Source organism: Oncorhynchus gorbuscha, linkage group LG13, assembly GCF_021184085.1.
Source record: "Oncorhynchus gorbuscha isolate QuinsamMale2020 ecotype Even-year linkage group LG13, OgorEven_v1.0, whole genome shotgun sequence".
Taxonomy (NCBI): Eukaryota; Metazoa; Chordata; class Actinopteri; order Salmoniformes; family Salmonidae; genus Oncorhynchus; species Oncorhynchus gorbuscha.
The window spans coordinates 24,058,170-24,080,710 of record NC_060185.1 but is presented as its reverse complement, the minus strand read 5'-3'; the positions used below and the strand labels follow the sequence as shown (position 1 = coordinate 24,080,710).

The 22,541-nt window shown below is 44.3% G+C and overlaps 1 protein-coding gene across 14 annotated transcripts in view; it reads right to left on the bottom strand.

Moving 5' to 3' along the window:
• Nucleotides 1–234: 234 nt before the first annotated feature.
• The window catches only part of LOC123992600 (eukaryotic translation initiation factor 4 gamma 1-like), an 82,679-nt gene continuing 60,372 nt past the window's right edge, over nt 235–22,541 (bottom strand). For all 14 annotated transcript variants that reach the window (XM_046293863.1, XM_046293862.1, XM_046293866.1 and 11 more), the window contains 17 exons: nt 22,108–22,515; nt 21,759–21,905; nt 21,388–21,621; nt 21,173–21,277; nt 16,193–16,489; nt 15,712–15,835; nt 15,502–15,619; nt 13,944–14,203; nt 13,610–13,731; nt 13,206–13,378; nt 12,905–13,030; nt 12,709–12,790; nt 12,450–12,548; nt 6,778–6,921; nt 4,355–4,436; nt 3,872–4,012; nt 235–1,674 (listed from right to left, as the gene is read on the bottom strand). In XM_046293863.1, coding sequence (XP_046149819.1) covers nt 1,490–1,674; nt 3,872–4,012; nt 4,355–4,436; nt 6,778–6,921; nt 12,450–12,548; nt 12,709–12,790; nt 12,905–13,030; nt 13,206–13,378; nt 13,610–13,731; nt 13,944–14,203; nt 15,502–15,619; nt 15,712–15,835; nt 16,193–16,489; nt 21,173–21,277; nt 21,388–21,621; nt 21,759–21,905; nt 22,108–22,515 — 2,847 coding nt within the window. In that variant the 3' untranslated portion in view covers nt 235–1,489. The remainder of the gene's footprint in view (nt 1,675–3,871; nt 4,013–4,354; nt 4,437–6,777; nt 6,922–12,449; nt 12,549–12,708; nt 12,791–12,904; nt 13,031–13,205; nt 13,379–13,609; nt 13,732–13,943; nt 14,204–15,501; nt 15,620–15,711; nt 15,836–16,192; nt 16,490–21,172; nt 21,278–21,387; nt 21,622–21,758; nt 21,906–22,107; nt 22,516–22,541) is intronic.

The window sequence follows — 22,541 nt, the reverse complement described above, 5'->3', positions numbered from 1 at the left end:
TCTCAGCGGCGGAGCCCCATAGCCATGTTCTGGTTGGGTGAGACTGACACAATGCCCAGTCGGCTTCCTCATTCCACAGGACAATTAAGTTGAGTAAAGGCTTTCAGTTTCTTTGTGTGGGACAACAGAGAGGACATGGTGGGGGGAAACAGTTTAAAATCTGACATTACTGTGAAACTACATGTAGGCTGTCAGTCCTCCACTCTGGATAAAAAACAATATATTAAAATGGTGTCTTATTTGCAATGTTCTTTATTATCTTTTCCAGTTTTAGATATGAAAAGAGGCATTCATTTTCTTAATTAAATACTTCATAAAGTAAAGCAAAAAAGTATTTACAAAATATTCAATTAAATTGTAATCAATGACTTCAGGTGGATCATTACAAGCTGAGGAGAGAAAAATATAAATACAGAGAACTGCCACTTTGTTTCAGAAAAAAAATACATGGCATAACATTAGAATTTTTATTTTTGAAAAACAAAAAAGCAATATATTACAGAACTCTCCTGAAATGCATTTCCACTAAACGGAAGCAGAAAAAGCCTTAGGAAACGTACTGTGAATGTCATTTTATACTCTTTTGAAATTGCTTCTTTAAAGATGATTTATATATAGACCTTTCAAGTTTGAATTATGATTTTCTCTTTTTAAAAATCCACATCGTTGCAAGCCCGTTCTCCCTTTCCAGACCCACAGTTTTTGGAAGTGTAGGAAAAAAGTAACACGGGACAAATTGGGGTTGGCGAGCATGGCCATAAGGAAGCATTGTGACCCCCAGCAGCAAAAGGTCATTGTCCATTGCCCCACTGTCCCTCTCCACCAGACAGGAAGTCCACAAGAGTCTCAAAGACTCCACACTGTAATGTTCAAAGAAAGCGAGCTCCAGCATGTCCACTTTTCTTTATACATATTTTCTTTTATCTAAAAAAAAGAAACACTTCAATCATCCTGAACTCAAAAAGAAAGAGCTAAATCACTGACAGAGTCGTGTAGAATCATACATTCAACATGATGGCCATCATGTCTCATTCAACAGGATATATGATGTAATCAAAAATATATATATGAGCAGCCTTTATTAGTTCGGTCTGTTGGGGATTTAATTTGTTGTTTTGCTAAACATCATGAATAGTGTTGCTACGGCAACATGACGCCTTTAAAACAAGGGATAAAACCTCAAAACACTGAAGGAAACAGCCACCCCTACAGCTTGTTGTAATGCTTATCGCTCTCGCAATTACTTTCTCAATTTAGTTCAAAGACATTCGGCAGCAAAATAAACAAAAATGAAGAAAAGAAAACAGAAAACGATTGCATGTTCAATCCGTAGTAGAATCTCCTAGATGATTTTTTCCTCTTTTTTTTTTTTAACGCTGAAGGATTTGATTGATTCTAACAGCCCCGTGTTCCTGAATCATCATCAACAGGATGTTCTTTTTCCTCCTCCAGGTCTCCCCAGAGGTCAGGGGGCGCTGGTGAGCAGGTCCTAGCTGTTGTCAGACTCCTCGTCCTCGGCCTCACGGAGCCAGGTGAAGAAGGCGGTGACGGACTTCAGGGCCACACCCTTACCCTGCATCTCTGCGGGGTCCTTGCTGGACTCCCACTTGTTGAAGGCCTCTTCGTTGATCACGTCCTCATCATACAGCGTGTCAAAGAACATCCGCAGCAGATCTACAAGAAAGGAGGAAGAGAGCATGTCAACAATGTAAGCAGAGGGAGACAGGATTTCAATACACAATGTGCACAAAGATAACATCTAGGATACAAATTGGTCAACCACACCCCTCGGTCAAATGACCCCTATGGGAAAAGAGAAAGAAAAAGGCTGACATTATGAGACAAACACAGGACAAATCAGAGTCTCTTCAGCATGTTAAAAAAAAAACGGGATGCACGATATATCGGTGAATATCTCAGAATCGACCGATATTAGCTGAAAATGCCAACATCGGTTTGGGCTCGATGTCTTGATTAACACCGATGTTAAATACCTATGTCAAAGTTTCCGTGCATACCGATATACCCTAGGTACATGACGTAATGACTCCACTTAAATGTTTTCACTGCACGTGCAACACAGCATTCCTAACCTAGCCCACAATGTCTGCTGTGTGGATCGAGCCGTCAACAAGTCCAGCAGTCATTTGAAAGAGTAAGATAACTTCAGCGAGACAACTCAAAGGATAAATCCATTAAAGCCAAGATAATGGAATTCATTGCCCTTGATAATCAACCGTTCTCTGTCGTGGGTGATGTTGGCTTTCGTCGACTGGTCGACCAGTACACACTACCAAGTGCGCTATTTTTCAGATGTTGCCCTACCGGAGTTACACAGTAATAGCGTCACTATTAGCTTCACCACATACATACTTTGGAACTCTGTTTGGGTATTTGCGTGTTAAAAAAGAAAGTAGCACTGTCAAACCTGTACAAAAAAGTCTGCAAATAAGCAAACAACGGCCACAAACGACGCGTTTACAATACCGCGTCGGTAATAAAGCATAATTTGTTTGACTGCAACTTCTGGGGTAGATAGCTTTAGCTTGATACCTAGCTAGCACCAATACAACCAGCCTGAAAACAATGACCTGTAGAAACTGCAGTCATTTTCATTATTCTTAGCAATGATTTGGGAATCCTTGTGAGTAAGTATTAGCTAGGTTGCCACTTGTTGTTTGCCTGTTGAAAATGAACTTCAGTTCATGAAAATAAATAGCTAGCCAGCTACTTAACCCTGTTGCCCAAAGCTAATGTTATAAGTAGCCAGCTAGCTTCATCTGGCTAGTGAGGCTCAACCGGACTGGGGGTATGTGTTGTGAAGATAGCCACAATAAGGATTAGGCACAATAGTGGAATTTGCGGTTTGCCTTCAAAATAATAGTGTATCATTGACAGTAATGCAAAAGACAAATAGTAGAATTATGCCATTCTTTTATTTTGAAGGCTAACCGCAAAGTCCACTATTGGGGCGTATCTATATTGTGGCTAGGTTCACATAGATGGGTCCGGCCACCATTAATCAAATAATAACTGTCTTATAAATTAGGGTTATTTTAGATGATGACACCTAGTTTGTGTCATTTTTGGGGAAGAACATTGTTTGCATCCATAAGCTACTTCGCTTAAAAAAAAAAAACAACCCAGCCCTGTAGGTGCGCGAGGCAACTTTACCAGCATCATAGCATACGTATTGATGAATTGTTGTGACATGAAATGAAATGTATGAACGAGTTAAATTATTATGTGATGTGCAGTCATATTCAGGTCCTGATTGGTCAAATAGTGTTATTTGAAGTGTATCTTTTTTGACATGCAAACGGCGTTCCATAGAAATCTTGGTTGAGAGTGACATGACTGACCAAATGAACAACGAAACAGCACTGCAAGTAAGTGACTGAAATAGGTTTGATTATGTTTTACTGGCAATGGGGACACAGGTAAATGTCAACTAAATAACTTTTTGGCCAGTGTGGTGTGTGTGTGTAACCTTTATTTAACTAGGCAAGTCAGTTAAGCCATTACAATGACGGCCCGGACGACGCTGGGCCAATTGTGCGCCGCTCTATGGGACTCCCAATCACGGCTGGATGTGATACAGCCTGGATTCGAACCAGGGACTGTAATGACAGCCCTTGCACTGAGATGCAGTGCCTTAGACTACTGCGTTCATTGTGTGTTAACTATTTAACTGTACTAGAGTGCTTAAAAGGCCGGTAAAATGTTCAATATCTGTATTGTTTTTTTTGTTGCAAGGAAAATATCGGTATCAGTCAAAAATGTCATATAGGGTGCATCACAAAAAAACTGCCAGACTTGACACAGGGAAACAGAGAGGAAAGAGACTGAAGTCATTCTGTATCTCACTCACTGGCAGGCTGCTCCATCTCCACCATGAGGGCCTGCAAGGCGTAGAGAGCCTGCAGCTCCTTCTGCTCATCCTTCAGGTACTTGTGGAGCAGCTTGGCCCTCCGGGTGATCACCTTCGCATCCAACTTGTAAGGGTTCTCACCTGCAGGCAGCGGGAGAGGGGTCAAAAACTACCTTTTGGTATTTTTTACATTAGTCCACTATTGATACAGTCCCAAAATGTTTTGCATGTCAGCAGTCATGTTTTCAAGATATTGGACTTTCAAGAAGCAAAGTGTCACCAGCTACATTATCATGATTACTTTTGGAGTGATCAGAGCCATAACGTGTTGGCTCGGATATGTTATTTCTACATTGTCCGTTCCAGCACGGTTATAGCAACCATGCATCGGTACAGAGCTGCTAAGTTCACTGAAAAGAGTATTAGAGTGCAGGTTTGTCCTGATACAGTGTTGGAATGACAGGTAAAGGTAGGGTAACTCACAGATGATGGCTGACTGGCAGATGGATGTCATGACTGCTCTGACAAACATGTTGGAGGACATCTGCGTCTCGTCCAGGTTAGCCTAAAGAGGGGAGGCACAGTCACAACACATATCAGTGGGGTTGAGCAGTGGGATATACAACAAGGACCAATAGGACTAATGGGGATATATATACAGTGCATTCAGAAAGTATTCAGACCCCTTTCCGTTATCCTTATTTTGTTACGTTACAGCCTTATTCTAAAATGGATTTTATATATATATATATATATATTTAGCAATCTACACACAATACCCCATAATGACGAAGCAAAAACAGAAATACCTTATTTACATAAGTATTCAGACCCTTTGCTATGAGACTCAAATTGAACTCAGGTGCATCCCGTTTCCATTGATCATCCTTGAGATGTTTCTACAACTTGATTTGAGTCCAACTGTGGTAAATTCAATTGATGGGACATGATTTGGAAAGGCACACACCTGTCTATATAAGGTCCCACAGCAAAATCCAAGACATGAGGTCGAAGGAATTGTCCATAGTGTCGAGGCACAGATCTGGAAGTTTACCAAAACGTATCTGCAGCATTGATTACTCCCCAAGAACACGATGGCCTCCATCATTCTTAAATGGAAGAAGTTTGGAACCACCAAGACTCAAACGTCTCTGGATAGACCCGAAATAGCTGAGCAGCGACACTCCCCATCCAACCTGACAGAGCACTGAGAGGATCTGCAGAGAAGAATGGGAGAAACTTCCCAAATACATGTGTGCTAAGCTTGTAGCGTCATACCCAAAAAGACCTGAGGCTGTAATCGCTGCCAAAGGTGCTTAATACATACAGTACCAGTCAAAAGTTTGGACACACCGACTCATTCAAGGGTTTTTCTATATTTTTAAGGAAAATAATAGTTTTTGAATAATAGTGAAGACATTAAAACTATGAAATAACACATGTGGAATCATGTAGTAATCAAAAAAAGTGTTAAACAATTCAAAATATATTTTACATTTGAGATTCTTCAAAGTAGCCACCCATTGCCTTGACAGCTTTGCACATGCTAGGCATTCTCTCAACCAGCTTCATCTGGAATGCTTTTCCAACAGTCTTGAAGGAGTCCCACATATGCTGAGCACTTGTTGGCTGCTTTTCCTTCACTCCGTGGTCCAACTCATCCCAAATCATCTCAATTGGGTTAAAGTCAGGGGATGGTGGAGGCCAGGTCATCTGATGCAGCACTCCATCACTCTCCTTCTTGGTCAAATAGCCCGTACACAGCCTGGAAGTGTTTTGGGTCATTGTCCTGTTGAAAAACAAATGGTAGTCCCACAAAGCGGAATCCAGATGGGATTGAGTATCGCTGCAGAGTCCTGTGGTAGCCATGCTGGTTAAGTGTGCCTTGAATTCTAAATAAATCACTGTGTGTCATCAGTAAAGCACCATCACACCTCCTCCTCCATGCTTCACGATGGGAACCACACATGCAGAGATCATCCGTTTACCTACTCCGTGTCTCACAAAAACATGGCGGTTGGAACATAAATCTCACATTTAGACTCATCAGACCAAAGGAAAGATTTCCAACGGTCTAATGTCCAATGCTTGTGTTTCTTGGCCCAAGCAAGTCTCTTCTTATTGGTGTCATTTAGTTGTGGTTTCTTTGCAGCAATTTGACCATGAAGGACTGATTTCACTCAGTCTCCTCTGAACAGTTGATGTTGAGATGTGTCTGTTACTTGAATCTGTGAAGCATTTATTTGGGCTGCAATTTCTGAGGCTGGTAAATTTAATGAACTTATTCTCTGCAGCAGAGGTAAATCTGGCTTTCCTTTCCTGTGGCGGTCATCACGAGAGCAAGATGGTTTATGCGACTGCACTTGAAGAAACATAGAAATTTCTTGACATTTTCCGTATTGACTGACCTTCTTGTCTTAAAGTAATGATGGACTGTCGTTTCTCTTTGCTTATTTGAGCTGTTCTTGCCATAATGTGGACTTGGTCGTTTACCAATAAAATACATTATCATTTGTTAAACACTTTTTTGCATACTACATGATTCCATATCTGTTAATTCATAGTTTTGATGTCTTCACTATTATTCTACAACGTAGAAAATAGTAAAAAAAAAAAAACTGGAATGAGTCGGTGTGTCCAAACCTTTGACTGGTACTGTATGTAAAAGTGATATTGAATACATTTTACATTGAATGTGCAACAAATATTTATGTTCTTTGTCATTATGGGGTATTGTGTGTAGATTGAGGGGGCAAACTATTTAATACATTTTAGAATAAGGTTGTAACGTAACAAAATGTGGGAAAAATCCAGGGGTCTGAATACTTTCCGAATGCACTGTTAACAAAAGCAAACCGAAATATTAATTGGGTGAGTGGACACACTCTCCCTCTCACACGTCATACCTCGACCCAATCATAGATCCTCTGGTTGTCAGCCTTGTCCTGTATGAGTCTGTCCAGCTGTTTGTTCAGCTCCTCTGAGCTCAGCTCTTTCTTACTGCTCTTCTCTGTCTCATCTCCTCCTTCTCCCAGGGTGAACTCCACATTCTGCATTCAGAGGGAACACACAGCAAGAGAGTGAAACCTCCCATCATTACTGTTAAGGTCTTTCCAGACAGGAGGCGATGGGGCGGAAAGTTTGCCAAAATAGAGTAGATTCCCATTTTCTCTGCTTCGGCCGAGTATCTTTCATGTGCACGAGCACCGCAGATCGCTCTGCCTAGGATAATGTTGCTTGCCTAGCTCAAATGAAAATCAACGGGCAACTCTGCTGCCGCTTCCTGTCTGGAAAGCCCTTAAAACTTCTTAAGGCTAGGGGACACTATTTTGACATACGGATAAAAACTGTGTTTGTTTGATGGGGTGCTGTCCTCAGATAATAGCATGGTTTGCTTTCGCCGTAAAGCCTTTTTGAAATCGGACACTGTGGCTGTATTAACAAGAAGTACATCTTAAAAACCGATGTATAACACTTGTATGAGTTATGCTATTTCACTGGGTGTTGTCAAATCGGATTGGCGCGAGAAGAGATCACTAAGAAGTTAAAGCACCTTTTGATTGCAATTTGATAGATTGATCCAAAGGAAGCCTCAGCAATATGACGTAGATGCAAAGTAAACAGCAGTGGGTCAATTTCCGCAACTAAAGTGTGTTAAAGTGTGAGGCTCAACTTCAGCTGTTTTGGTCCTCTGGCTGTAAGAGCGTGAAGCGAATCCGTGCACATGCACAAATACTGTGACTGTATCTTGCTTATCTCGATATCTGCAGTGCTGCTCGTGGCAAAGTAATTTAGCTGAGTCCACCTTCAATAATTGACTATTATTTCATATTTGTCTCTTAGTTCAAAAAGGGGCAATACTATATGGTGAATCTGCTTTCAACCCCTACAGGGTCCAAGATGGCTTAGCAGTCGAACGTCTTGTCGTGTCCCTTGTATATATCGTTTTTTATATATTTTTTAACATAGATATTTTTATTTTACATATTTTTCTTCGCATATCTTTTAAAACATTTTGTTAAACCTCAACTTTTAAATACTCTCCTGCAACCCGCCTCACCCAATGTAGCTATTTTCTTCTAAAGTACTTATATCTACTTTGGATCCGGAACCCCTCAACTGAAGCTAGCCAGCTAACTACCAGCTAGCTACCAGCTATCAGGCAGCAAACCATTGCTAGCGGTCTTCAGCTAACCAGTCATCAGCTAACCTTTAGCTCGGAAAGCTCTCGCCAGTTCGAACAACGCGACTCTAACCAGAGCATAACGGACCTATTATTTTTTATCCCCGGATTCCCACCGCAAACGGAACATTTTCAGCTGGATTCTTCACAACTAGCTATCTAGCTAACCGCAACCCCGGATGATTACTCCTGGCTAGCGTTTCCACCCACTTAGCTTGAAGCTAGCCCAGCCAGAGCTCCTGTGCTACCACCGAAGCATACTCCTGGGCTCCTACTCCTACAATATCCGGACCCTCGACCGGTCTATCGATGTCACCGCATGAAGAGGAATAAACAGACTCACCCCATCGTGACGTCCTTGCTTGCTAATTCGGCCTGCTAACTGCTAGCTTGTTTAGCCCCGGTCCGCTAACTGCTACCTTGTTTAGCCCTGGCCTACTAACTGTAAGTCGCTCTGGATAAGAGCGTCTGCTAAATGACTTAAATGTAATGTAAATGTTAGCTTGTTAGCACAGGCCTGCTAACCGTTTGAATCACCGTGTCCCAAACACTCACTGGACCCATATTTACTTTCTCTTTTCAAATTGTAATTTGTTTATACCTTCCGGTAACCTGCCTCACCCAATGTGATTCGGAATCGCCATTATTTTTAGAACACACTCAAGAACCTCCAGAAGCTAACCAGCTAACTAGCTACAAGCTATTTAGTCATTGTTAGCCACTGCTAACTGTTTTTAACCTGGATAACACTCGCCAGTCCAGCTTCCCTGCTCCATCCACCGCTGCCCCCCTGGACACTGATCACTTGGCTACATAGCTGATGCATGCTAGACTGTCCATTAATCACGGTACTCCATTCTGCTTGTTTATGTTTTATCTGTCGGCCCCAGCCGCACTCAGGCTCTGTGTGTAGTTAATCCGACCCCCCCTGCCTAGCCTACACCATTTTACCTGCTGTTGTTGTTGTGCTAGCTGATTAGCTGTTGTTGTCTCACCTACTGTTTTAGCTACTGTTTTAGCTAGATCTCCCAATTCAACACCTGTGATTACTGTATGTCTCTCTCAAATGTCAATATGCCTTGTATACTGTTGTTCAGGTTAGTTATCATTGTTTTAGTTTACAATGGAGCCCCTAGATCCACTCTTCATACCCCTGATACCTCCTTTGTCCCACCTCCCACACATGCGGTGACCTCACCCATTACAACCAGCATGTCCAGAGATACAACCTCTCTCATCATCACCCAGTGCCTGGGCTTACCTCCACTGTACCCGCACCCCACCATACCAGTCTGCGCATTATGCCCTGAATATATTCTACCATGCCCAGAAATCTGCTCCTTTCATTCTCTGTCCCCAACACTCTAGGCGACCAGTTTTGATAGCCTTTAGCCGCACCCTCATACTACTCCTCCTCTGTTCCGCGGGTGATGTGGAGGTAAACCCAGGCCCTGCATGTCCCCAGGCACCCTCATTTGTTGACTTCTGTGATCGAAAAAGCCTTGGTTTCATGCATGTCAACATCAGAAGCCTCCTCCCTAAGTTTGTTTTACTCACTGCTTTAGCACACTCTGCTAACACTGATGTCCTTGCCGTGTCTGAATGCTGGTTCAAGAAGGCCACCAAAAATTCTGAGATTTCCATACCCAACTATAACATCTTCCATCAAGATTGACAGTTCTAAGGGGGAGGAGTTGCAGTCTACTGCAGAGATAGCCTGCAAAGTAATGTCATACTTTCCAGGTCCATACCCAAACAGTTCGAACTACTAATCTTGAAAATTACTCTCTCCAGAAATAAGTCTCTCACTGCTGCCGCCTGCTACCGACTCCCCCTTAGCACCCAGCTGTGCCCTGGAGACCATTTTTGAATTGATTGCCCCCATCTAGCTTCAGAGTTTGTTCTGTTAGGTGACCTAAACTGGGATATGCTTAACACCCCGGCAGTCCTACAATCTAAGCTAGATGCCCTCAATCTCACACAAATCATCAAGGAACCCACCAGGTACAACCCTAAATCTGTAAACAAGGGCACCCTCATAGACGTCATCCTGACCAACTGGCCCTCCAAATACACCTCCGCTGTCTTCAACCAGGATCTCAGCGATCACTGCCTCATTGCCTGTATCCGCTACGGAGCCGCAGTCAAACGACCACCCCTCATCACTGTCAAACGCTCCCTAAAACACTTCTCGGAGCAGGCCTTTCTAATCGACCTGGCCCGGGTATCCTGGAAGGACATTGACCTCATCCTGTCAGTTGAGGATGCCTGGTCATTCTTTAAAAGTAACTTCCTCACCATTTTAGATAAGCATGCTCCGTTCAAAAAATGCAGAATTAAGAACAGATATAGCCCTTGGTTCACTCCAGACCTGACTGCCCTCGACCAGCACAAAAACATCCTGTGGTGGACTGCAATAGCATCAAACAGTCCCCGTGATATGCAACTGTTCAGGGAAGTCAGGAACCAATACACGCAGTCAGTCAGGAAAGCTAAGGCCAGCTTCTTCAGGCAGAAGTTTGCATCCTGTAGCTCCAACTGCAAAAAGTTCTGGGACACTGTGAAGTCCATGGAGAACAAGAGCACCTCCTTCCAGCTGCCCACTGCACTGAGGCTAGGTAACACGGTCACCACCGATAAATCCATGATCATCGAAAACTTCAACAAGCATTTCTCAACGGCTGGCCATGCCTTTCTGCCTGGCTACTCCAACCTCGGCCAACAGCTCCGCCCCCCCGCAGCTACTCGCCCAAGCCTCTCCAGGTTCTCCTTTACCCAAATCCAGATAGCAGATGTTCTGAAAGGGCTGCAAAACCTGGACCCGTACAAATCAGCTGGGCTTGACAATCTGGACCCTCTTTTTCTGAAACTATCTGCCACCATTGTCGCAACCCCTATTTACCAGCCTGTTCAACCTCTCTTTCATATCATCTGAGATCCCCAAGGACTGGAAAGCTGCCGCAGTCATCCCCCTCTTCAAAGGGGGAGACACCCTGGACCCAAACTGTTACAGACCTATATCCATCCTGCCCTGTCTATCTAAGGTCTTCGAAAGCCAAGTCAACAAACAGGTCATTGACCATCTCGAATCCCACCGTACCTTCTCCGCTGTGCAATCTGGTTTCCGAGCCGGTCACGGGTGCACCTCAGCCACGCTCAAGGTACTAAACGATATCATAACCGCCATCGATAAAAGACAGTACTGTGCAGCCATCTTCATAGACCTTGCCAAGGCTTTCGACTCGGTCAATCACCATATTCTTATCGGCAGACTCAGTAGCCTCGGTTTTTCGGATGACTGCCTTGCCTGGTTCACCAATTACTTTGCAGATAGAGTTCAGTGTGTCAAATCGGAGGGCATGCTGTCCGGTCCTCTGGAAGTCTCTATGGGGGTGCCACAGGGTTCAATCCTCTGGCCGACTCTTTTTTCTGTATATATCAATGATGTTGCTCTTGCTGCGGGCGATTCCCTGATCCACCTCTACGCAGACGCCACCAATCAATATACTTCCGGCCCGTTCTTGGACACTGTGCTATCTAACCTCCAAACGAGCTTCAATGCCATACAACACTCCTTCCGTGGCCTCCAACTGCTCTTAAACGCTAGTAAAACCAAATGCATGCTTTTCAACCGTTCGCTGCCTGCACCCGCACGCCTGACCAGCATCACCACAATGGATGGTTCCAACCTTGAATATGTGGACATCTATAAGTACCTAGGTGTCTGGCTAGACTGTAAACTCTCCTTCCAGACTCATATCAAACATCTCCAATCGAAAATCAAATCAAGAGTCGGCTTTCTATTCCACCACAAAGCCTCCTTCACTCACGCTGCCAAACTCACCCTAGTAAAACTGACTATCCTACCGATCCTCGACTTCGGCGATGTCATCTACAAAATTGCTTCCAACACTCTACTCAGCAAACTGGATGCAGTTTATCACAGTGCCATCCGTTTTGTCACTAAAGCACCCACCACTGGAACTTGTACGCTCTTGTCGGCTGGCCCTCGCTACATATTCCCCGCCAGACCCACTGGCTCCAGGTCATCTACAAGTCCATGCTAGGTAAAGCTCCGCCTTATCTCAGTTACGATGGCAACACCCATCCGTAGCACGCGCTCCAGCAGGTGTATCTCACTGATCATCCCTAAAGCCAACACCTCATTTGGCCGCCTTTCGTTCCAGTTCTCTGCTGCCTGTGACTGGAACGAATTGAAAAAATCGCTGAAGTTGGAGACTTTTATCTCCCTCACCAACTTCAAACATCTGCTATCACACTGCTATGCTTTATCTTGGCCAGGTCGCAGTTGCAAATGAGAACTTGTTCTCAACTAGCCTACCTGGTTAAATAAAGATGAAATAAAACATTTAAAAAAGGGTCATGACCTCTTACCTTTTCTGTCACAAACTTGTTGACGTCCTCGTCCTCAGGCAGAAAGTCTTTCCAGCTAAGCCCCGCCTCCCTCCACATGGCGCCTGCCTTTTTATGGCTCTGAAGTAGCAGATACAGGTGGTTCCATTAAAAACACTTTGGATCCACAAACATGACATTTGCATAGAATTCAAACATCAAAATGTCTTCTAGACGTCTGGACAGATATGAAAACATAAAGCACTATCTCCTTCACAGGTTGGGTAGAGAGAGAACATACCATTCCTTTGCAGAGTAAGGTGAGGATCTGGACCAGCAGAATTCCAGCCGTCCCCTGAGGAACCAGGGGCTTGGATATCTCCCTACAGGGTCATAGGTCAAAAAAGGGTTAGTAGGTCACATCTTAATATAGAGGATACTGACTGATTAAATAGAGTTATTATTATTAGAGGCCTAGAATGAAGCCTGGGGCTGACTTGAAGAGCTGTCCCATGGGGATGCCTCCTTCGTGAAGCATAGGGTTGATAAGCTCAGCCAGGTAGAGCCAGATGTGGGGGACGTCTATGGCCATGTCCTCCGCCACCTCCAGTATCTCTTGAAGCCTGTTGACACACACCAAATCACTCAGATTTATCAGATAGACTATCTAGAAAAGAAAAAGGTCAATATACTAGTGATCCACTATAACCTTTTCCACATATTCAATGTTTCACAACTCATTTGTGTATAGTGCTGTTACACAGGCAGAAAACACAAACTCTCTCTGAGGTGACTGACCCTCTGTAGTACTGCTCTTTGGGCAGGGTCCCTGCCTTGTACAGCTGGTGTAGCAGCAGGCCCATGCGTTCTCTGACGATGGGGCTGCGCTCCAGAGTGGACTCTAGACCACTCCGTACAAATACAAAGAGCAGCGGTGTGCTGTTCATCTCCACCACACACTGCAGCGCCTCCTACAGCGCAGGAGGGGAAACAGGATTCAAAGGTTAGTTTTACTCCTCTAAAGTAGGGCAGTGTTTCAATAATAAAAACATTAAAATAACCTGTTTTGTTGTACATCATTTACATGGAAAGCCATTTTCAATTACCACCATGTGGCCAACTAGCTACAGTATGTATCATATCTGTCTGTGGTTGATATGTAGGTCTCTCCAATGATCTGCATGGGTATAAGTGTGATGTACCTTCATGTCGTTGATGTGTAGGTACTCCTCTATGATAGCTGTGGACTTCTTTTCCAGCATTTCTTCACTCAAGGCAGGTTTGTTCTGGGCAGGAGGGGGGGTCAGAGTAGCTTCCCTCTTCACTGTGGCCCAAACAGAGAAAGTCACATACAAATGTCTCCCTGAGAAAACCTTGCCTTTAAAAACATTGCAAATTCCCCGTAAAGGTCCCTGAATTGGTTAACATAGCACCAACTCTCTGCCTTTCCCCATCCCTTTAAAACTCCTGGTCACTCCTGCCAGCAGTACTGTAAGCCTGACAGAAAGTATGCTGTGTGTATTCTTTGTTTTGTACCATTGTCTTTGCTCCTGGCTCGGTCTCTGCTGCTCCGATCATCGGTCATGCTGGCTACACGGCGTACAGGATCAGCAGGGCCGCTGTGCTCCCTCTCTCTGCTGTGCTCCACCGTCTCCCTGCTAAAGCTCCGCTTGGTGACCGGGGGCCGGTTCCTGTCCCGGTCGTCTCGCCGGTCATCCCGCCTGTCGAAGCGGTCGTTGCTGCCACGGTCATGGCGCTCGAATCTGTCGCTGCCACGGTCCCGGCTCGAGCTGTTCCTGTTTGTGTATATGGGCAGGGGTTGGGGGTAGATGCAAAGAGTCACAAGATGACCTTAATTAATCTGAACCAATCATAAACATTCTGCCCTGTGGTAGCAGTGATGTTCCATATTCAAACCGGTACCGTTGGATAATATTAAGATCCCTTGACCTTTTCCACATTTTGTTACATTACAGCCTTATTCTAAAGTGGTTTTAATTGTTGTTTTTCGTCAATCTACACACAATACCCCATAATGATGAAGCAAAAACAGTTCAGAAATGTTTGCTAAAGTATTAAAAATAGAAAACTGAAATATCACATTTACACAAGTATTCAGAACCTTTACTCAGTACTTTGTTAAAGCACCTTTGGCAGCCTCGAGTCTACTTGGGTATGACGCTACAAGCTTGCACACATGTATTTTGGGATTTTCTCCCATTCTTCTCTCAGATCTTCTCAAGATCTTTCAGGTTCGATGGGGAGTGTTGCTGCTCAGCTATCTTCAGGTCTCCCCAGAGATGTTCGATCGGGTTCAAGTCCGGGCTCTGGCTGGGCCACTCAAGGAGTCAGAGACTTGTCTCGAAGCCACTCCTGCGTTGTCTTGGCTGTGTGCTTAGGGTTGTTGTCCTGTTGGAAGGTATACCTTCATCCCAGTCTGTGGTGCTGAACGCACTGGAGCAGGTTTTCATCAAGGATCTCTGCACTTTGCTCTGTTCATCTTTCCCTCGATCCTGACTAGTCTCCCAGTCCCTGCCACTGAAAAACATCCCCACAGCATGATGCTGCCACTACCATGCTTCACCGTAGGGATGGTGCCAGGTTTCCTCCAGACGTGACACTTGGCATTCAGCCCAAAGAGTTCAATCTTGGTTTCATCAGACCAGAAAATGTTGTTTCTCACGGTCTGAGAGTCTTCAGGTGTCTTTTGGCAAACTCCAAGCGGGCTGTCATGTGCCTTTTACTGATGAGTGGCTTCTGCCTAGCCACTACCATAAAGGCCTGATTGGTGACGTGCTGCAGAGATGGTTGTCCTTCTGGTAGGTTCTCATAGCAAAGAGTCTGAGTACTTATGTAAAAAGCGTATTTCTGCTTTTTATTTTTAATACATTTGCAAAAAAAAAAAATCTAAAACCTGTTTTCGCTTAGTCATTATGGGGTATTTTGTGTAGATTATGAGGACGATTGATTTTAAATCAATTTTAGAATGTGGCTGTAAGAAAATGTGGAAAAAGACAAGGGGTCTGAAGTCTTTCGGAAGGCACTATATTTAAAGGACAGATGTAGTCTTTTGTAATGTCCCAGTGCTGCTGACCTCTGAGGAACTCTTCTGTCCGAGTCATGTGAGGGCCCTGAGGAGGAGGGCTGCTGTGGCTGCAATGCTGAGAACCTGTTGAGGGTGCTGGTGGCTGGGCGGCCTCCTGACTCTGGGGCTATGAACACACAGAGAACACAAACACTGAATTTTTGAAGAGCCTAAGAGTAGATATTTCACAATAGTGGTTGTACTGGTAAGAGGACTTACTGGCTTCACCAGCGGGTTTGGCTCCGGTGGTGCCTCCACTGCTGCCCTTGCCCCAGCTGCCCCACATGCCCTTACCCCCGAGCTGGGGCGCCAGCAGCTGGTTGTTGAAGTCCAAAGCCCCGGGCTGCAGAGAGAAGGAGAGGTTAGAAACATTACTGTTGAGGAAAGAAGACTTGCAGGATTGTTGGGGGCAAAACAGCTTGAGATCTGAAAAAGGCCTGAAGTTTTGAGTTATATAAGTGAGGAGTCAGGAATAACTCTAAATGGAGGTTAAAGGTTAAGTGGTGTGTGCCAGACTACAGAGTGAGTGGGTTTGGTGTTTCAGTTGGGAATGGTAGGGCTGATAGAACTTTACAATGGGGTTGAAGGTTAAGGAGGTGGATGCTAGACTGCAAGTAGAGGGGGTTGGAGTATTTCAGTCCAAACTGAGTATGGGTCCACGGTACGTGGCTGAGAATTCACAGTATAATGTATCACTGACCTTAGTGATCTTGCTGAGTCGGCTGGTGTCGATGGATCTGCTCTTGGTGGAGATGGGAACTGTGTTCCAGCCCTCGTCCTGGGGCTGACTCCTTTGGCCCGTCTGGGGGTGTTGGCCCCCGCGGCTCCCCTGATCTCTTCCTCCACCACCACGTCCTCCAACTCCTCCTCGGGTGTTCTGGTTGAGGAGTTGCTGCTGCACCTTGAGAACCTCCCTGTGCTCCTCCAGCTCAGCATCCTTGTGGATCTGGTCTATGGTCTTGGGGCCCTGCTCTCCTCTCCTGGGGACCCACGTGTTCTGGGAGGGGAGGCAGGGAGTGAGTTAGGGCTGTCCACGGCTAAAACAAATCTTGGTCGACAGAGACGTCCTGTTCTTTCGACCAATAGATTTTTAAATATATAGGTAGACACACCCTATGTGTTTGAATAAAATCAACTATATATGCACTGAGCTTGTCTGATGCTTTAAGCACACTGTTTGATTAAATAATTAAGAGACAAATGAGACAAGAAAGAGCCCGATGGTCACACTGTTACAACAAAATGACAGTGAGTGCCTGTGTGACTGGAGCACGTTGTCTCGCTCTCCTCCCTACTGTATTGAAAAGGCACCACAGCACAGGAAGTGTTTATTGGGCTGTCCATGCTGAAGTTGCTACATCATTTCAGCCATTTAGTTTCTTACTTGTTTCTGACTGAAAAGTTGTTACCGAAATCCCTAATTTGTTTAGGAAAAACATTTCCTATTCCCTCAACCCTTGCTCGCTTTACATAAAACATGTAAGCATCGCATGCATGTGACCAATAGGGCCTGACCTATAGCCCATAATAATCACATCAATATATTGGTTATAACAAACTCCAAACACAGTAACATGTGACAGCAAAATGGATGAGGATGTGAAAAAGCAACGCGCAAATGTTTACTGGTTGTTCAGGAGGGAAAGGGGAAGTCAGATCTGTGGAAGACATTTGACTTAGTTGTGGAAACTACTGGAGATCTAGATAAAGGAGGGTATAGGAGCAAGCGTTGTGTGAGTATTGTGTGCCAAACAGTTGCTGTTAAATGACATTTTTTAAAACAATTTGGAAGTGTAAAAACCAAATAAATAAGTGTATCAAAGAGTCTGTTCTAATGAGAAATAAAATATATAAAGCCTTGATTACAGCAGACTAAAAACAGTTGCATGCATTCGTGAATTGCGATGTATTTATTGTTTAGGCTAATTACTCAAAGCTCCCTTTGTTATTTAATATTAAAACTTGTCTCGTATGCTATGTGATGGCATGAACGAATGAATAATTGATCAATTGATTGATACAGTAGCCCAAGTTAGATACGGTTTTAAGACAAAACAGGACACGGTCTTAGGACAACAGCTCGAAGGTAGTTACACAAGGATACTTATACAAAGCCTACTAATGATAACGACACTACTTATTATAATGATGATCATAATAACAATAAGGAGATCAAGAAAAATGAGGGTATAGGAGTGAGAGCAGCGTGCATATTATGTGTGACAAACAGGTGCTGTTAGATCACAATATTATTTTTCTCCTGTTTGGAACAGTGTAAACACTAAATAAATGAGAAGTAATACCAGTCTGTTCTAACAGAAAAACCAATATAAAGCCTTCATTACAGCAGAGCAAAGCTTAAAAATGGCTTTATCCATCATTTTGCCGTTGCATTAAGCTTGGTGCTCATGGAATCAGTAGGCTATAAACAAACACTCTCTAACAGGCAACAGAAGCAGGACCGGACTTATTTATATATAAGGATGATTTATAAAGCCAGGCACATTTAACAGTTAGGCTATTGATTATAGATCCAATTCAGTTGGGGTTTTATCTCTGCTGAATTCTCTTAGACAATTAGAATAAGGCAAGGACTGTTTCTGCTGCTGCTGCTGCCTCCGCCAATGTTCTCAATTCCAATATGCCGCTCAAATTTGCTATTATGCAGATAGCAACATAGGGAAAGGCACCAATTCTAGGGCGCACTGAAGAGTATGTTCCATAACCGCGTGCAGCGACCGTATCCAACGAAGGATAAACCTCATGTTATAAAATAGATATTATTTCATTTTTACATACTCAATTTTATATAGTTAAAAAAAAACATACTATAACCATATACAATGTTAGTATCACATGTCTCAGAGTGATGGACTGTGCCATTCCGTGGCCTCTGCAATGGATTAGTCCACTGAGACCGGAGTGAATCAGACCGGTGTCTTGCACACTCTGTAAAAAATGTATTGTGACTGCTCGACTAAAGAAATCTTGGTCGACCAACAGCCTATCGACCAAACAATGGACCGGTCGACTAAATGGGGTGAGCCCTAGAGTGAGAACAGTAATATTATGGACCAAACATTGGACCAGTCGACTAAATGGGGTGAGCCCTAGAGTGAGAACAGTAATATTATGGACCAAACATTGGACCAGTCGACTAAATGGGGTGAGCCCTAGAGTGAGAACAGTAATATTATGGACCAAACATTGGACCAGTCGACTAAATGGGGTGAGCCCTAGATGGACCAAACATTGGACCAGTCGTGAGAACAGTAATATTATGGACCAAACATTGGACCAGTCAGTAATATTATGGATTATGGACCAAACATTGGACCAGTAAATGGGGTGAGCCCTAGAGTGAGAACAGTAATATTATGGACCAAACATTGGACCAGTCGACTAAATGGGGTGAGCCCTAGAGTGAGAACAGTAATATTATGGACCAAACATTGGACCAGTCGACTAAATGGGGTGAGCCCTAGAGTGAGAACAGTAATATTATGGACCAAACATTGGACCAGTCGACTAAATGGGGTGAGCCCTAGAGTGAGAACAGTCGACTAAATGGGGTGAGCCCTAGAGTGAGAACAGTAATTTGTAAGTCGCTCTGGATAAGAGCGTCTGCTAAATGACTTAAATGTAAATGTAAATATTATGGACCAAACAATGGACCAGTCGACTAAATGGGGTGAGCCCTAGAGTGAGAACAGTAATATACTTTAACTGAGGATTGGAGTTAGATGGAAAAGTGTGGCGTACTCTTAACACTCCATATCTCTTTCCAGGCAAAGGTTACTTAATCAATAAACTAAGACATAAATGGGTGACAACCAGGCTATAGAAAGAGCGGGAGAGATGCCTTGCCCTAACTTGACCCCGTTGTCAGCTTTTCCAGAGAATGGAAACTGAAACTAGAGTGTTTTCCCAGTAAACAGCAGGAGCCAGTGTGCTGACTGAGTGCAGCTGATCAGCTCTTGTGAAAAACATCCCAACTGCTGCTTTGGTAAGACACTTAATGGGGGTGGAACCATAGAGATCCTATAAGGTAGTTATGTGGTGCACATGTTGGAACCCTGTCTGAACATGTAGGAAACCTCCCCACACACACCTACATGATCTGTGTTGTACAGGTAGAAGACATTAGTGAGGATACAGGATCCAGTGTAACACCACATCCCTGCTCTCACCATACTGCGAGTCACTGTCGAACAGACACACAAACACACAGGCTCTGCAAACATTTTCTCAGAAAAGTCACTGGATACTAAACTAGTAAAAGTGGAACAGTCCAGCTTTTATTTTTTCTGGTAAACTGCATTACGGGAAACCATAGAGGCCTAGGCTACAGATCCATACCTGTATGTGCTTAGTAACTAGTCGTTTTCAAATAAAGTAAGAAATGTGAGTTTGTGAATCACTGAAAACTTAGTGAATGGGTCATAGGCATGAGGCTTGGAAATACCCACGGGAGGTTTTTCAACACTGTCAATACCACAAACTATTTATTTGACATGATTTTTTATTCATTTGAATATTTGTAGCTACTTAAGTAAATACCTGCAGTCAACTCGTGCAATTTAGGAGATAACGCAGATCTTGTTATTTCATTACGAAGCTTTACCAGTAGTCTTGGGATTAACTGCAGCCCGCGCCAGGTGATCTTGTTATAGTATGGAATTCACAACTAAATATCTTAGAACTATTAAGTTAACCGTCTAAAATGTGCTAAATGCTCTGCAGTTGTGTATTTGGTTTGCTAATTTAGTACCAAGTTATCTAGCTAAGTGGTTAGCTTCTTGCAATTAGAGAATCCCTTCCGTTCAATATTTATTTTGCGTGTGCAGCAGACTAACATTTTTGAGTTACTTGTATAACTTTATGAGTGGGATGTCTGTCCTGCAAAGTTTGTCAAGAGACTGTATAAAATGTTTGCATGCGTTCGTTAGATTTTACATGTACTTGTTAGCATTGCTAACCTTTGGATTGAAAATAGTGCCCCTTGTGTTCAGCGTAGGTATTACCGAATATCCCAGTATGGCACTCGGTCATTATTAAGGTAGGACAATCTGGATACTGCCCAAGCCTACTAGGCATGGATAAGTAGTTTATGTGAACATCAAGGGACACATCCATTTAGAAGGGAGGTAAACATCTAGATGGTGAATGACATGGAGAGGAGGGAGTCGTTTACAGTGGCTTGGAGGGAAGGGATTGGCTGCAGGGTGCAGACTGACTCCAGTCTCAGTTTATGGCACCAAGGGCCCAGCTCGGGAGCCTCCCTGTATTAAAGATCTGACCGTGTCTCCCTCTGAGCCCACTTCAGAACCCTCGACACCCACACAGACTAGTGAGGGCGTCTATGGGCCAGTAAAACGCCAACACACAAAACAACACAACCCACTATTATACACTACACCTGCATGCATATAGAGGGCTTGTAAAGGACATGAGGGGTCAGAGGTGATTTTGGGTCATGGGTAAATTCAGAGGTAATGTGGGGTTAGGGGAGAATATTCTGTCTATAGTACTTTGACCCATAGTGTTTACTGATATGCTTGGATACACAACAACCAGAGGACAAGGGTCAGTCAGATTAGAGATTACCAAAAGGTTTAGGTGAGGGGGCTAAAGCATTCCCCAGACACTGGTGGGTGGTGTGTGTGTTACGAGGTATTACCCTCCTGAGGTCCAGTACGTCCTGCAGCATGAAACGGATTCTGGATGATGTCTTCTTCTCCTTGATGATCTTGTCCATCTGGGCAAAGTACTGGTCCATACGTGGCTACAGAAAAAGAGACAGGCAGGTTTGTGTGTAAATCTGATTCTCAGAAATGATTTGGCATAAGTGTTCTAAACGATGCGTGTCTGTTAGTGACACTGGTACAGCATTACCTTTGCCTTTTCAAAGTCCAGGTCCTTGCCTATAGTTGACAAGAGTCTACAGAGGCACTCTAGTGACTCCTCATCGTGGTTCTTCAGCAGCTTGACGATGCAGTCATGCATGATGGCCTCCGTCAGCATCTTCAGCTTGAATAGCTCACCAATGAACTTGATGTTGCCTAGCGACCGCCGCCGCGCCTTGTCTTTGGCCTCCTCCAGCTCTGCCTTCAGGCGATCCTTCTCCTCCTTCAGACAGGAAGTGATGTAACAGGAAGTAGGGGGAGGGAGGCATATCAGACAGATGGTCAACTGACGCATACAGAAACAAAAACCAAGTGTGTGTGAAGGACATTTTAATTGGTCACTGAGAGCACAGCTCGTACCGTGGCTGCAGCGTCCAGCTCTTTCTGCTTCTTCTCAAAGATAACATCATCGTCCTTGTCCTTCTCAAACTCCTTCTGACAGCGGTTCAGAAGCAGCTTGCGGAAATTCACAGTGACTCCCGGCTTGTCTGTGGTGGGGACTTTGAGCTGACGAGAGGAACAGAAAAACACAAACATTTAGGCCACGGTTGGAAAGCTTTGCAGATGTCACAAAGCATAGGAGGGAACGTGAGAGGAGACATCATGAGTGTGTAATGGCACCACTCAGAAACGTGGCACAGCACCGAACCAAGACCAGCACACTAGATGTACACACACAAACAGACACACACCCATCAGAGTCACTCACCCCAATAAGGCAGCGGCACATGTTGGCGTAGGCCACGGAGAAGTTGGGTTCAGAGATGGCCTTCTCAAAGATCAGATCTATCACTCCCTTCAGCCTCTCCTCTGTATCGATGGTCAGCTCTGTGACCTGCTTCATCAGCTGTTGGAACATCTGAGGGGTCAGCTTGTTCAGGATACTACGGACCCTCTTGAACAGCTCCTGGGTCTTGGCCTGTTCCGAGTCATCGCTCTCCTCCTCAGGAGCAGCTTGCCCACTGGTAGCCTTCTTGACAGTGGGCTTCCAGGCCTTCTCAGCCTTGTTGAGCTTCACGTCTTCCGTCAGAGACGAAGAGATGTTGATGATCCTCCTGGGCTCCTTACGCTGACCCTGTTGGGAGCGACGCGGTCCTCCACCACCCATACCAGAGGGCTGAAGGAGAGGAGGGAAGGGAAAAG